Here is a 16,219-nt window from a genome sequence, read left to right on the forward strand (position 1 = left end):
GCAAAAATGGAAGAGAAGCTGCTAGATATTTCAGGGCAGAGGACGGACAAATGTAGGCAATGAGGAAGAGTGTCTACAGTGTTTGCTGAATTCACCAACACTTTCAGGGTTTAGTATAGGAAATTGTTTTGAAGTGAGACACTCCAATGAATTTATATAATTAGTGATAAATCCAATCATTAAAACCAAAATCTTCAATTTAATGGAATGTACACTAAAAAAAATGTATGCTAAATAAAAACACAGCATAAATTTTATTAGGTAAACTATCAAATGTTTATTTAATTTCCATTTAAAGTATTTTATACTAAAAATATGTACAAAAATAGGTATACAAAGTTTGAACCAGAACCATGACAGGTATACAGGTACATAAATACAACTGAAATAAATGCAATGCAACACTGAGTGACATCATATTGCACCAAAATTTATTCCACAAGAAAACACATGCATCAAGAGTTTCCACCAGAGGAAAGCACACTTATTTCATAGTATCTTACCACTTACACAAATAGCCCATAAACACCATCTGGTAGTGTGATTGCTGTACCAGAACTCTCCCCAGAGGGCAATCATTAAGCTGGAGAAAAATCCATTTTATTTCACATATCACATGCTGGTATAGGTATCAGTGCCAGAGAATCCTAAGAAACACTGCACAATCCACAAAGGAAAGTCCCTTTGAGTCTTTTGTATTTTCATAAATATCTTAGTACTTCTATTATCTTGGAATACAGATGCAGAAAAGGAATTTTGCTCCTTAAGAATTTATCAATGGATATTGTGTAAAATTTGTATGAAATACACATAATCCCATTTGCCAAGGCTCACAATCACAATCACTGCCACAGATGAAGAGCGTTTTGAACGGTGAGGCTTTCTCCCTCCGCTGGACTTCTTGTTCCTCTACTTGAGAGCATCAGGCCAAACCCGCCTCCCTCCCTCTTCCAATCAGAGAAACAGTCCAAGGTCATGGGGAATGCATTCCAGACCCAAGTTAATGGACAAGGTTGGCTGCCTGGTCTATTCATTACAATCTAAGCACAGATCAAAGAGACAGCTGCCGACACAGCCCTCCAGGGTAACCGAACTATTTTCCCACTGGGCTAAATTGATTCCCTTGGTGCAAATTACAGATTCTTGCCAGAGATTATGAAAGGCATTTAAATACATTCACATATAGTACCTAATAATATGTTAATAAACATACCAATACACATGGATATTTTCTGTCCCTTGATAGTTGAAAAACAAATTATTGTTACCAGGTTAAATCTGAACACAAAACTCACTAAACCCATTTTTTATAGGGTCGATACAGTTATACATACAGAAGACAACATGAAAGATTCAAAGTGAAATGAATTCAGAGTCAATAAGTAAAAACCATCTCTACCAGTGCATTGCTACCATCTAATATACCCTATGAAATCTAAAAACCAAGCACAACAAACCCAGCATCAAAACTCTGATAGCAAACTAGGAAAAATTAAGTTCTCAAAGCATCCAGTACAAGAAGTCCTTTGTTTTTCCTTTTTGTGACTTGTACTTACTATAAAACTGCAGATAATCAACATGTAGCATCAGTGAAACAATTCTACACGTTTGTCTACCCTAAGAGAAGACACTGCATTACATGGTAATAAGCGATGTTTTGTTGTTTTGTTTTGTTTTGTTTTTTTAACACATCCAATGCTTATGTTTGCAACATTCCCCAAATACTGAGAGGTACCACTGAAAATTCATGACTATAGTGCTATAATCCATATACAAAAAGATAAAAAATTGGGGGCAAATGCCTGTGTTCACAATAAGCAAGAGTCGAGTGATATGCCATTCTTAGAACATGGATATTGGCAAAAGATGAACCCTGTTTTCAAGATAGAAGCATCAATAGTTTAGTTCTAGATTTCTAACAGTAGTAATAACATTCACAAGGGTAAACCATCAGACAAAAAATTTCTCCAAAAAGAGGATCAAAATAATCCCAGACTTTTAAAAAAAAGAAAATAAATAATTCTAGACCACTTAAAATCTTTGAATGGTTCTTGTGGTTTGTGTGAAAACTGTATATGTTGTTTTATATATATATATATATATATATATATATATACGTTATATATATATATATACACACACACATATATATATATTTCTTTTTTGCTTCCAGAGTAATTTAAAAGTGCTATGTGGTAGTGTTTGAAGTAATTGACATGCACAGTAGTTTAATGTAGATAATTTCTGTTCTATTATAAGCATACATTCATTTGAAACAATCTGTGTTTTACTCTTCCAAAGTATTTTTACTTTATAGTCCATTAGTCAGTGAGTTAAGATTTGGAATGAAGGAGAAATGTAAGGAAAAAATAATTCAGAAATCCTTTAAAATAAGACAGTTCAAACTCCAACCAGGGAACCAAACTGCATCGCCTTCTAGTGCACTGTGAATGTATTTCCAAGTATGCACAGAGGAATGCTAATCAGTAGAAATAAGCTGAGTCTAACTTCACAATCCTCATTTAAGTCAGGCCTCTCAAACCCAGCCAGCTACACAGCTGTAACATCCAAAGGCCTAGATTGTTTTCCCACAAGATACTGTGCAAAATACCCTGTTGCACAACTCAAATACAGTCGCTACTGCAAATGAGATAACTGTGCATTGGTCTTTTTTTTCTCTCTCTTTAGCTTTCAACATGCCCTTTAGAGGCTGCAACAAGAGGTAACAAGGACTCAGGAAGCAAATCTTCTAACCAAAAAATTAATTCACTTGAAAGTCATACTTTAAAAAATAAAATCAGTAGTGTATCTGTTGAGGGAAAAACGTATGCTCACTTTCAAACCAGTGCATCCATCTGTATGGCTCCCAGATATCTAATGTTCCACAGTTTCTCTTTCTTGAGAGATTGTTATCTATAAAACTGTTAAGGCAGTTATTGATACTATAAATGTACCCTTGGTCCAAGTAGCCAAAACACACACAGGTAACAGATAACTATTTGGAGACCATAACCATCCTCCACCGATATTTTAAAGCCATTGGTAACAAAGAGAAGGTGGCAGGGCCTCCTAAGTACCCACAGCTAACTGAAGTGGTAATTTCATGCTAAGAATATCAAGTAATTGTGTAAAATTAAATTAAGGCTCACTCTTATTTTGAAAATAACTTGTCAAAAAAATGAAAAATAAAGAGAATCACTGATTAACTAAAAGGAACAGAGAAATGGTTCAAAAATATCACTTATCCTGATGAGATGACAATATCTCACAACATATGGAAAACTGATGAACTTTCGGCAAGACCATGATGAACACCTTTGTGAATTTGTATCAGATCTAAAAATAGACCAAGCATTTATTTTTAGATGCCAACTAATTTATAAATGCAACAAAAAGAAGAAAGGATTATCTCCCAAAATTGACTATTAAAATATCTTCTTAAGTACAGTACTAATAATACCTAGATGTTACATTTTTAGGTATTATATATATCGAGATAAATTAAAAAGTTTATCAGAAAATTAACCTAAAATACATTTATAGGTAATAAACTCTGTCCATGGGATTTTCCCAGCAAGAATACTGGAGTGGGTTGCCAGGCCCTCCTCCAGGGGATTTTCCTGACCCAGGGATCAAACCCACATCTCCTGCATCACAGATAGATTCTTTATCACTGAGCTACCAGGGAAGCCCTAATACTTCTTTTACCTATATATAAATAATGTAAGCAGAAGCTGTCAAAATGACTCATTATCTACACTAACTTACATCCGCCATGAGCGTCTCTTCAGTTACACAATGACATGCTTTGGTTCCTGACTTTGAATGGTTAGGAAAGTCAGGAAATGTAGCTCTGTAGACACGATCAATACCAACACACAGCATATCACACAGGGTGAAATGAAGCAGGGTCTAACTAAAATAAAATTCCTTGACTCATCTGCATTCAAACCTCAAATATCTCCATATTTCTTTCCAAACTAAGAAAAAGAGCTACAATTAAAATCTCATTCATTGTTTTCCTATCATTCAGAACTGACACATAAAATATGTCAAAAGTGCAACTCTCTCCTTGTATATTACATATAATACATATTAGGAGAAAGCCACTCTATAGTTACAGAGAGATAATTAAATTAACTCACAACTATATTCCTTAAAAATATATCCAACAAATGAGATTTCTAGTAGAAAAAGTAATGAGAGTCCTTCGTTTGTTCTCACAGGGACAGATGCAGATTTTGTAAGGCCAGAAGTATATATATAATTTTGCCAATCTTCTTCAAGAAAAGTAACACAAAACTCCTCATGCAAAATGGGGTACAGGACCCGAACAAAGGCACGTCTAAGTGACAGGCACTGAACCTTACATTTCATTAGCTTTTGGGATATCTGCGTACAGCAGTTAATTTTTACAAATTTCTCTGACTATATTGCATAATGTTAGACCAGAATATTGCTACCTCCAATCACACACTACCTTTCATTTCCTCCTACCCTCTATCAGTTTCTATCTCTTCATAACCCATTCCTTGACTGTAAGAAATCAGCTACAGGTCAAAGGTATGCCCTTTCTAAGTTGGCATTACATACATCTCAAATACTAGAGATACTGAGTTTCCTGAAGACTGATTCAGTTCAACTTAGAATTCTATTGAGTTATGTAATTATACTCATGTTAACCATGTTGATGTATCAAATAGCAGTGGGGAAACAATTGTACCAGACACACAAAACAATCTAGAAACTTGCTTCAACATATATTATCTTAGTGTTAGAGAAACCACCATGAACTGCTAATGTAAGCTAATACTCTGCCCTAATTTTGCACCTCACAAGCGGGATAGATACAAGTATGTATGCAAATGTGTATATACACACATCTAATGTTTATGTTTGGCCATCTTTTCTAAGACAACTCTTTAATCTCCTAATGAAAGACAAGAAGGGAGTTTACTTCTAGCTGACCAAGACACCAATCATAATGGTCAGTTTTCTTCATTACACAGAAGAAAAAATTCTCAGAAAAATAATCCAATATTTTTTAAAGGGGGTCAAAAATTTTTACTGAAATATTCATAATTGTGTGAGGAGTGTCATTCCATTTCATCTATCAGACTGCTTGAGCCTTGAAAGTCATTACTAAATCTATTTAATTCATAATTAAACACTTGAGAATCTATGTACCAAAAAAGCAGAACATTTGAAAATGTTATATTAGTTGTTGTAAACTATATTGTCTACTTACACTTTTTGGGTTATAATAAACTGATAAAATGTATCTAAACATTTGAAAATGTACATTGGTACAAATATATCACATACAAAAGTTCGATATATAAAAAATATATATGAGAAAAAGTTTTCCTAAAGATATGAGAAAAAAATATTTAGTATAAAAATACACATATACAAAAAAGTGTGTAGGAGAGTTTTCAAACTAGAATCTGCTTGACATAAAACCATTTCAAATAAATGTGAATATTAAATGAATGATTACAGAAGGCCTGTGTCTTGTCATGATGTATCTTAAGAATAAGTAGAAATACAAATTAATCATCACTTTAAAAAAATTGCTAACTGACTTTCCATCTGATTAAAATGGCATTGCAATTAGAAATTCAACAATGATAAAATCATTTTTAAAATGATGAAAATAATGTGCAATCTAGTCAATTTGTACAATGATATATTAAAAAGAGAAAGTGAAGTCGCTCAGTTGTGTCCAACTCTTTGCGACACCATGGACGGTAGCCTACGAGGCTCCTCCATCCATGGGATTTTCCAGGCAAGAGTACTGGAGTGGGTTGTCATTTCCTTCTCCAGAGGATCTTCCCAACCCAGGGATCGAAAGTGGGTCTCCCACATTGTAGGCAGATGCTTTACCATCTGAGCCACCAGGGAAGTCCTTTTAAAGAGAAACTAGAACCAAAACTAAAGAAAAAATAAAATGAGGAGACCTATCTGTCACTGTTGATATAAGTACAGTAACCTCAGGAATAATCAAGTATACAAACTTCTCCATGATGCTTCACCATTACTTTTTTCCCATTAGGGAAAAGAAAAATTCCAGAAGAGTTTGCTGGTTTAGATTATATGGGCCTAGACTATAAAAAATAGTATACAAGAAATTTTTACTTTTAGCAAATATTCAGTGGGAAGAGATGTAGAAAAATGGATATAAGAAGTATAAATTTCATATCCAATTTTAAGAACCCATGGTAAGAGAAAAGGAAGGAATTTTTATAAATTCATCTAAAGACCCAAACACCAGGTTTGGGCAAAAAAAATTTCAATCTCAGATATACATTAAATTGAAATTTAATTAATTAAATTTTGTAATTGAAATTGATGAACTGAAAGTTAATGAATTGTAATTGTTTCAAATTATTATCAACTGCCTATGAACTCGATATCTGTTACTAATTTTAATCAGTATAATTTTTCCAAAAATTCTTTTTTTCAAATGGACAAAAGTTAAAGAATGAAAAATATTCTGGCCGTGACTATTCAATCCAAGACTTAAGTAAGAGTTAAGAAATTTCATTATAGTATTCTTATTTGAAAATTCCACAATGTTTTCTAAACCTAGCATAACAATACCTGTCTGAATATATACACTGCATGCAGTTTCTTTCCATGAATTTGTTATTAGTCATCTCTTTCACAAGTTGAATGATTATTAAGGTGAAGAGATTACTGAGATTACTGACCAATCCTAAATACAGAAATGGAAAATTTTTTTAGAAACATCAATTGTAAATCTTATTTAGCAGTGACGTTTCTTCCTTAGCATGCGTGCATGCTGTCACGTCCAATCCTTTGAGACCCCTTGGACTGTAGCCTGCCAGGCTCCTCTGTGGGATTTCCCAGGCAAGACTACTGGAGTGGGTTTCTGTTTCCTTCTTCAGATCTTCCCAACCCAGGGACTGAACCCGAGCCTCCTGCATATGTCTTTTCCTAATTGATCTGGGCAGTTTTGCCCAAAGAGAAAAGGTACAAACTGTCAAAATTCATCACCATGTAAAAACAGCTTTGAAATTAAAATATTATTCAGAATCACTAACAATATATATAGAACCATAGATCTAGGCAATATATTTTGGACATTTTCTCTCTTGGTGATTTCTGTCTTCTGTTGATATTGTTAATTTGAAGATTTAAAAGGCACATATTTAGACACATTTATCAAACAGTAAATTATTAGTGAAACATATAACTGTGCTTAAGAGAATTTAATACCAAACTAACTATTGCTTTACTCTAAGAAAGGTGCTACATCTTCTCCTGATCAATTGGCTAATTGGCTAATTAGGCTACCATGAAAACAAAATGGCATGTATCCATGGAGCTTCCTGATAACGAATGAATAAAAAAATCCTAACATGATATTCTCAAGGATATTTTTTTGCTTAAACATTATTCCTGTATTTGCCTCCTAAACAATAACCCCTAGAAGCTCTTCTTTAATGGATTCATTAAAATTAGGCATACCCACTCTGTTCTTGTTCAAAATGCTCTGGATATAATCCTTTAAAACATGAATGATATCTAAGTTGGTATCTATGGGAAGCAATGCTATGCCTATGTAAAATAAATTTCTTTCCACTGTCCATAACGATGATACACACTTTTCTTTACCCAAAAGAGTAGAAAACAATTTTCACAGTACAGTCATCTACAGTACATAAAAATTGTTTTTACAAAACCCCTATATGCAGAAAACATCTCAGTCTTCAATTTGAAGGTTCTTAGCCATAAGATATCTTACAGACAAAGATGACTATAGTAATTGTACATTCTATAGTCTTTTTCCCTAACCTCAACAGGTAGGTATGGGGAACTCAATGATCATATGAACTTATGGTATATCTGCCTATCAGCTTTCTAGAACTACATGGAGTAATAACTAAATTTCTTAGTAACCACTTTGAAAACACTGGAAAATTAAATAGAAATAACCGATTCCTTTAGTCGATCCCCAAAGTTGCAATCCTCTGGATTTTCATAAAATGGAGTGAAGACCCATTTTTTTTTGTTTCAGCCTTTGGGCAGAAACAAAGCCAAGGATTGAACGCCAAGATTTCAAATGCATTAATTCATAATTTATGACAATCTTCTTCTGGCACAACTTCCAGTATTATTTGTAATGTTCTGGTTATAAAGTCTACAAAGAAATAAAGAAGAGAAATTTAAAATGCACAGATATCACAATGCATAAAAACAACAAAATGCAAGTTATTTGGGGTTGAATATTGAAAACCCACAACCACCTATTTCATAGAGCACTTTCAAGAAATATTTATTTTGTTAAAATCCTATCATGCTCAATTAATTTACTTGTCACCTCTGTAACTTCCTATGATGGCTTCTCAGCAAGAGTATATTAATATTTTGTGTTCAGATAAAGACTTTTATTCATGAACCAGAAGGCTAAACATCTTTTGAGACAATAGGACCAAGGTATAAATAGATGTTCAAAACTACACTTCATCTTGAGTCTAAAAGTGGCTTGTTGTTTTTGCACCTATGAGAGTACATCCAATTCTGCAGCAAAATCAGAAGAATCAGAATATAATTTCCAGTCTCAACTTGTAGTATATTATTGAGCAAAACATATTATCTCCTAGGTAGGGCCTCATTTGCTTCATTAATAGAATGAGGGACCTGGGAATGACATCAGCAAGACAGAAGGCAGGGATGCTTATCTTCTCCCCTTAAACCAAGCAAACAAAAAAAGAAAACCAAGAACAATAAACAGCTACAAATGGAAGAAAACAGCTCAGGCAAAGCTCTAGACAATACAGAAGCAGTAGCAAAAAAACATGGCGAGCTCAAAAATCAAGGATGGCCACATGGGAAAGTAAAGGAAGCATTTTGCCGCCATTATCCCACCTCCCTGGAGGGAACTGCTGGGCACCGGAAGGAATCCTTTCAGAGGAAGGTCACCACATGAGGAGGAGAGCAGAAGGATCACAGCAAGCCTCACCATCATGGGTGTTAGCTGCTTTTGGTACACGGGTCTCTCAGTCTTCAGCGATGCTGACCCTAGCTGAGGGAGCAATCTGTAGAATCAAGGCTCTGGGCTCTGGATCTACTCCCAGAGGCTGGAGCTGTTGCCGAGGTGAGACCTGCCCTCGAGGGTCCCAGCTGTTGCTGTGCCCCACTCTCAGATTGGTACCACAGCACACTTCCTGCTATGAGACCAGAGCCGCCACTCTTCTTTGCCCACCCCAGTCCCAGGCCTTGCTCCACCATTACCAAGGCAACCTTCCTGGCCTGTGTCCTGCCTTGGCAGGTAGTGGGGTTAAGGCTCAGATCCATCATTGCTGGGACTAGGCTGCCTGTATCCTGAGCTTCACCCCTATCCCAGATTGAGGCTCTTGAACCATCACTGCCAGGGGGGCTACCCATCAGGTTTCAGGTCAGAGCTCTGACCCATCAAGAGTGGGACCAGGCTACCCCTGCCCTGAACCGCCCATCCCAGGCTGAGGCTCGGAACCGTCACTGCCAGGGCCTTGCTACCCCTGCCAGGGCCTTGCTACCCCTGCCCTGTGCCCCCTTGCTACTCCAGGGAACTGGCTCCCTGGAGTCTCAACACACAGCTCTAAGAAACAACTCCTGGGGTTGTGCTACTGCTCTGCTGTGAGTGTTCCGCATGGTGGGAAGGGGTGGGGGCAGATTGAGGCTTTAGCCTACCATTCCAAGGCTGTACCACTACTGCATTCTGCCTTCCACGCCCAAGCCACCAGTGCACCCTGTCATCCCAGGGCCCTTGCCACCGCCATATTTCCTCCCCTCATCACAAGTCACAGCAGAGAGCCCGTGAAACCCAAGTACCAGTTCCATAGGCTAGGTGCACGTGTCGCCACCCTAGACGCCTGTGCCCTGCCCGCAGCAGCTGGGCCTGTGCTCCAGGGCCTGGCACTGTCGTAGTGCCATGTGCGCCTGGTCCTACGACCCCAGTTCCAGTACAGCCTGAGTGTCCGCACATCAGACCAGGCTCCAAGAGGGGTCTCCTCAACTAGACCGCTCCCCAGGCAGAGAGCAACCTCAGGCTCTGAAGGTACTAACAGCCCCATCTGCCGCCTGTCCTCTGTAGCCTTAGGCATCAAAGATCCCCCTGTTCTGGCCAAGGTCAGCCAGTGGAGTAGCATGGAGTCTGAATCACTGTGCCTCCTCAGGAACCAAAGACCCTGCATCTCACCCAGCAAGTCCTCTCATCGCTGCCTCCGGGTGAAAGGCTCTCCCTACTGAAGCCAGTCTGAAAAGGCCAGAAGAGGTGACTTCGCCTCAAAGGCACAAACACCAGCACAAACCCATCAAAAATATGAAGGAAATATGACACCACCAAAATAATGCAATACTACTCCAGCAACTGACCCCAAGTAAATGGAGGTCTGTGACCAAACTGAAAATAATGATTTGAGAGAAGCCGAGTGATATATGAGAGAACACAGACAAGTCAATGAACTCAGGAATAGTACATGAAGAGAATGAGGAATTCAACAAACAGAAATCATTTAAAAATCAAGAAATTCTGGAGAATAAAATACATGAAATGAAAAATGTGACAGCTTCAATATGCAGGCTCAGAAGAATCTGTGGGCATCAAGACAGATCTCTTGGTATTATCCAGTCAGAGGAGAATAAAGAAATTAAAATAAAAAAGAAGCAAGTCTATATGAACTGTGGAACATGATCTAAAGAAAGAATATCCATATTTTGGGAATCCCAGACGAAGAGGAGGAGAAAGATGCATAAAATTTATTTAAAAATATAATGAGGGAAACATTCAAATCTGGGGAGAGATATGGCCATATTGGTATGAGAAGTTCAAAGATTCCCAAACAGATTCAACCCAAAGAGATCCTTACTGGATGCATTGTAGTGAAGCTCTCAAAAATCAAGGACACAAAGAAAATCTGGAAAGCAGCAAGACAAGAAAGATCATCACATATGAAGGGATCTTGATATGACTATCAGCAAATTTATCAGCAGAAATCTTACAGAGATTGGGATTGGGATCCCAGGAGAGAATGGGATTATATATCTAAAATGCTCAGGAAAAAAAAAAAAAAATACTACCACCAAGAATACTTTACCCAGAAAAGCTATCATGTAGAAATGAAGGAGAGATAAAGGCTTTCCCAGACCAAGGAAAGCTGAGGTTATTTGTAGCCATCAGACATGCCCTATAAGAAATCCTAAAAGGAGTTCTTTAAGCTGAAACAAAAATACACAAATCAATAACATGAAAATATATGAAAGTATGAAGAAGAGGGAACACCTCCACACTCATTTTATGAAGTCAGCATTGCCACGATGGGCTTCCCTGATGGCTCACTGGTAAAGAGTCTGTCTGCAATGTGAGAGATGCAGGTTTGAACCCTGGGTCGGGAAGGTCCCTTGGAGGAGAAAACGGCAGCTCATTCCAGCATTCTTCCTGAGGAATTCCATGTACAGAGGAGCCTGGAGAGCTACAGTCCAAAGGATTGCAAAGAGACAGACACAACTGAGTGACTGAGCACAATTACCCTGAAACTAAGTACAGACAAAGACACTGAAGAAAAGAACATTTCAGACAAATATTTCTGGTGAGTACAGATGTGAAACTTCTCAACAAAATATTAGCAATCCAAATTCAACAACACATTAAATGGATCATTCACCAAGATCAAGGGGGATTTATCTCTGAATGCAAGGATGCATTCAATATAGTAATGAAAGTTCTAGTTAGAGCAATTAGGCAAAAAAAGAAATAAAAGGTGTCCATGTCAAAAACAAAGAAGTAAAATAATCTCTGTTCACAGACAACGTGATCTTATATATAGGAAACCCCAAAGATCAGTAAAAAGCTGTTGGAACTAATAAATGAATTGCAGTAAAATTGCTGGATATAATACTGACACACAGAAATCAGTTGCATTTTTATATTAACAATGAATTATCTGAAAGAGAAATTAGAAAACAATCTTGCTGACTAGAGTATCAAAAATTAAAACACCTAGGAGTAGATAAAACCAAGGAGGTGAAAGATCTGTACACTAAAAACTACAAGACTAATGGAAGAAATCGAAGAAGACAAACCAGTGGAAAGATATCCCGTGTTTCTAGGTTTAAAGAAGTCATATTGGGAAAATGTCCACATAACCCAAAGTGATCTAAAGATTCAATGCAATCCCAATCACAATTCCACTGATATTTTTCACAGAAATAGAAAAAAAAAAAAATCCTAAAATTTGCTTAGAACCACAAAGTAATCCTAAAAGATAAGGACAGAGCTGGAGGCATTTTAATACTTGATTATATATCAAGCTATATTATAAACAGAGCAATCAAAAGAGTATGGTGTTGTCATAAAAACAGGCCTACAGATCAGTGGAACAGAATGAAGAGTCCATACATATATTCCCATGTATACAGCCAACTAATTTTTGACAAGAATGCCAAGAACACACCATAGAGAATGGACAGTTTCTTCAATAAATGTATTGGGAAAACTATATATACACACCAAAAAAATAAATGAATAAGTAATATGAAACTTAACTTATACCTACTACTACTCATAAAGATTAACTTAAAATAGATCCAAGATTTAAACCTAAGATCTGAAAACATAAAACTCCTAGAAGAAAACATAGAGGAAAAGATCCTTGATATTGGTCTAGGCAATGATTTCTTGGATAAGTTACCAGAAACACAGGCAACAAAAACCTAAATAAATAAATGTGATTGCATTAAACTAAAGAGTTTTTGCACAGTAAAGGTGATGATCAATAAATTGAAAAAAAAAATCTACAGAATGGGAGAAAATATTTGCAAACTATAACACCTGATAAGTGAGTACTCTCCAAAATAAAAAAGGACTCACAACTCAATAGCAAAGAGGAAAATAATCCAATTTAAAAATTGGAAAAGGACCTGAATAGATATTTTTCCAAAGAAGGTATACAAATGCCCAAGGGGTGTATGCAAAGGTATTCAACAGCAGTAATCATCACGGAAATGAAACTCAGAACCACATAAGAGAACAGCTTCACCTTAGCACGAGAAAGGTTTTTTACCAAAAAGACAAGAGATAATAAATGATGAGGACATGGAGGAAAAGAAAGCTTTATACACTGTTTATAGGAATCTAAATCAATGTGGAAATGTAAAGGGATGTAAACCAATGTGGAAAACAGAATAGTGGTTCCTAAAAAATATTAAAAATTGAACTACAGTATATGATCTGGCAATTCCACCCTTGGGTATGTACTCAAAGGAACTGAAATTAGTATCTCAAAAGGCAGTCTTCACATCTATATTCACTGCAGCAATATTCATAGCAGCCAAGATAAGGAAACAACTTAAGTGGCTATCAACAGATGAGTGGATAGAGAAGATGTGGTATACACATCACATCTGGAATATTATTCGGCCATGAGAAAGAAGGAAATTCTGCCATTGGCAACAACATGGGGATCTGAAAGGCATATGCTAAGTGACATAAGTCAGACAAAGACAAATACTGTATATCACATCACTTATATATGGAATCTAAAAAAACTAAACTTGTGAAAACAGACAGTGGTTACCAGGGGCTGCGGGGTGGGAAAATTAAAGAGATGTCATTTAAGGGTACAAATGTACAACTAGTAAATAAATAAATTCTAAAGATTATAGTCAACAATACTGTGATATAAAAGTTGCTAAGAGACCAAATCTTACTGCTCTCAACAACAACAGATAAAAATGTTTAGCTTGATAAAGGTGCTAGCTAATGCTACCACTGTATATATTGCAATATATAAATATATCAAGTCAACAAGTCTTATATCTTAAACTTAACAATGTTATGGGTCAATCATATCTTAATGAAAAAGTTAACTAATAAATAAAGAAGTATGAGGGACTTGGACAAGATCAGTGATTCTCCAAGTTTAATCCCCAGACAAGCAACATTAGAATCACCTGACATATTAGAAATGCAACTTTTCAAATCCCATCCTAGACCTACTGAATCAGAAACTGAAGGTGGGGCCCAGAAGCCTATGATTCTAAGACACTAAAAGGTAGGCACCATGGGGCTGGGTGATTTCTAAGGTCACTTTATCTTAGAACTCTGTGACTCTACTTTCTTGACATATTAGTTCTTGTCCACTTCTCATCACTGAAATCAGTCCCCAAAGACCCTCTTCAAACTATTACTAATTCTAAAGCCCCTGGGTCCTAGTGTCTTGATGGTTTCAGACCCACATCATCTCTCATCCAGACCGGTCATCTTTCTCCTCTTTTATGACTTGTCACCTGCAACAGTCTCTTACAGGCAATATTTAATGCCACTAAAACCAGTATGTTTTTCATCCTTTACTTTATAATGATGTTCCCCAAAGTTGTTTTCCTCAGCACACTAATATTTATAATATACATTCATTACAAAGGGGCTGGCACCATCCTGGTAAATGGTAAGCTCTTATGTACATGCTTCCCGAATGAATTCTATTTTATCACAGCCCACTTTGGACATTGAGATGTATGTGGAGCACAGGGGAGCACTCAAGAGCAATTAAAGTTCACATTTACAGAAAAAGGAAATGATACAATTATCCTAGAAAAAACAGAACGCAGAAAAGTAAATATCAATCAATAATAGTAAGGGAGATGTGCTTTTATAGGCAGAGAGGAAACCGGGACTAACAGATGGTTTGAAATAACAAGAGTTTCATGGCAAAATGCAAAGCAGTGGGGTTATGTTGGCATGCTCGGGAGTCCTTCCTCTCTGGAGAAGTCCTGCGGTACCTACCTGAACTAGTCTCCACAACAACTGCCATTCCTGTGTGCGTGTGCATGTGTGTGTGTTGTGTGACTACACATGAATTTGTCTAATGAGGTTTTTTATTTTTTTTTTAACAACTATCTTTTTTTCTGCAGCATCTGCTCCTCCATGCCCAAAACAAAAGCCTTTTCCAAAAGTGTACCTCTGTATTCTGGAACCCTTAGCCCTTGGCTTTCTTAGACATTTTACCAAGTCTTGTCACAATGCTGCCTGGGTTCCAAACACAGGGAGAACAACTTAAGAGGCCCTGTTGCTTCTCTCCTGTGACACTCTCCTTCCCAAAAACTCAATTTGGATCCTCTATTCAGTAGCACATTGAGGCGGAAGAATCCTTCGTCTGGTTCTACACACAGTTCTTTCTTTGCCTCCCTGTTCAATCAGTTCTGTTGACAGTCCCTGCTGTCACTTTCCTACACTCTCTGTGGTGGATCTTGGGAAGGTGGGACATGCAAGTGTGCTAAGTCCCTTTAGCTATGTCTGACTCTTTGCAACCCTATGGACTGTAGCCCACGAGGTTCCTTTGTCCATGGGGTTTTCCAGGCAAGAATACTGGAGTGTGTTGCCATTTCCGACTCCAGGGGATCTTCCCATTCCAGGGATAGAACTGGGTCTCTTGTATCTCCTGCATTGCACTGAACCACTGGGAAAGCCCTTGAGATTTGAATAATCTTCATCATAATGGAGGTTTGAGGAGAGTGACTGATTTGGGCTCTGAGTAGCTGCTGGAGTCCTACCAATTTTATCCAGGTCATCCACAGCCATGAGGCCAGACAGTGGAGCTCTGCAGACCCAACCAAGCCTCCAAGGAAGCTTCCTGATTGTCCTGGAAAGCTGCAGGCCTGTGGCCTCCAACTGCATCCCTACCCATATAAGGTCTTTGGCTTTTGGGATAAATCAGTCCCACAATATTTCTTTAAATAAAGTTGAGCCACTGAGTCTGCATTTGATATTTTTAGTTATATAAGACCAAACAGCAATTGTAGGATTTTTAGCTTTGCCGTTCATGTTCAGTAATTGTTTTTGAAATCAGATGAAACAGCTTCTGACCCTGCAAATCTGATTTACCCAACCATGCCTGGTACAAGCATGGGAGCTACAGCCAAATGTGAATAAGCCTATTGAAGTACTGGCACAAAACCAAGCATTCCCAGAAATCTTAATAAGAATAACAGTATTTATGTTTTTTTTGAGAAGCCTTCAAAACCCTTTCACAGGCCTGGCTTCATTTTACCCTTACAGTGAAGATGGTTTCACCTCCTAAGAAATGTAGACAAGCTTAAACTCATTGAAAAGCTTGCACTGCAGGGTTCATGAGGCATCTGTCAAATGCATGTGGCAGCTTTCAGTGAAATACCATAAACAAACTGATCACGACACACAGTATGCAGACTATGC

At 37.3% G+C, this 16,219-nt stretch overlaps 1 protein-coding gene across 3 annotated transcripts in view; it reads right to left on the minus strand.

The window, feature by feature from the left end:
- SLC7A11 (solute carrier family 7 member 11) overlaps positions 1-16,219 on the minus strand; it is a 248,002-nt gene that overhangs the window by 158,631 nt on the left and 73,152 nt on the right. The window contains exon 12 of one of the 3 annotated variants that reach the window (XM_043902432.1): positions 261-8,167. The exons of the other annotated variants lie outside the window; for them this stretch is intronic. Coding sequence (XP_043758367.1) covers positions 8,100-8,167 — 68 coding nt within the window. The 3' untranslated portion in view covers positions 261-8,099. Of the gene's footprint in view, positions 1-260; positions 8,168-16,219 lie in introns of those variants that run through there. 3 annotated transcript variants of the gene reach the window in all.

The sequence above is a fragment of the Cervus elaphus genome, chromosome 5 (assembly GCF_910594005.1).
Source record: "Cervus elaphus chromosome 5, mCerEla1.1, whole genome shotgun sequence".
Lineage (NCBI taxonomy): Eukaryota > Metazoa > Chordata > Mammalia > Artiodactyla > Cervidae > Cervus > Cervus elaphus.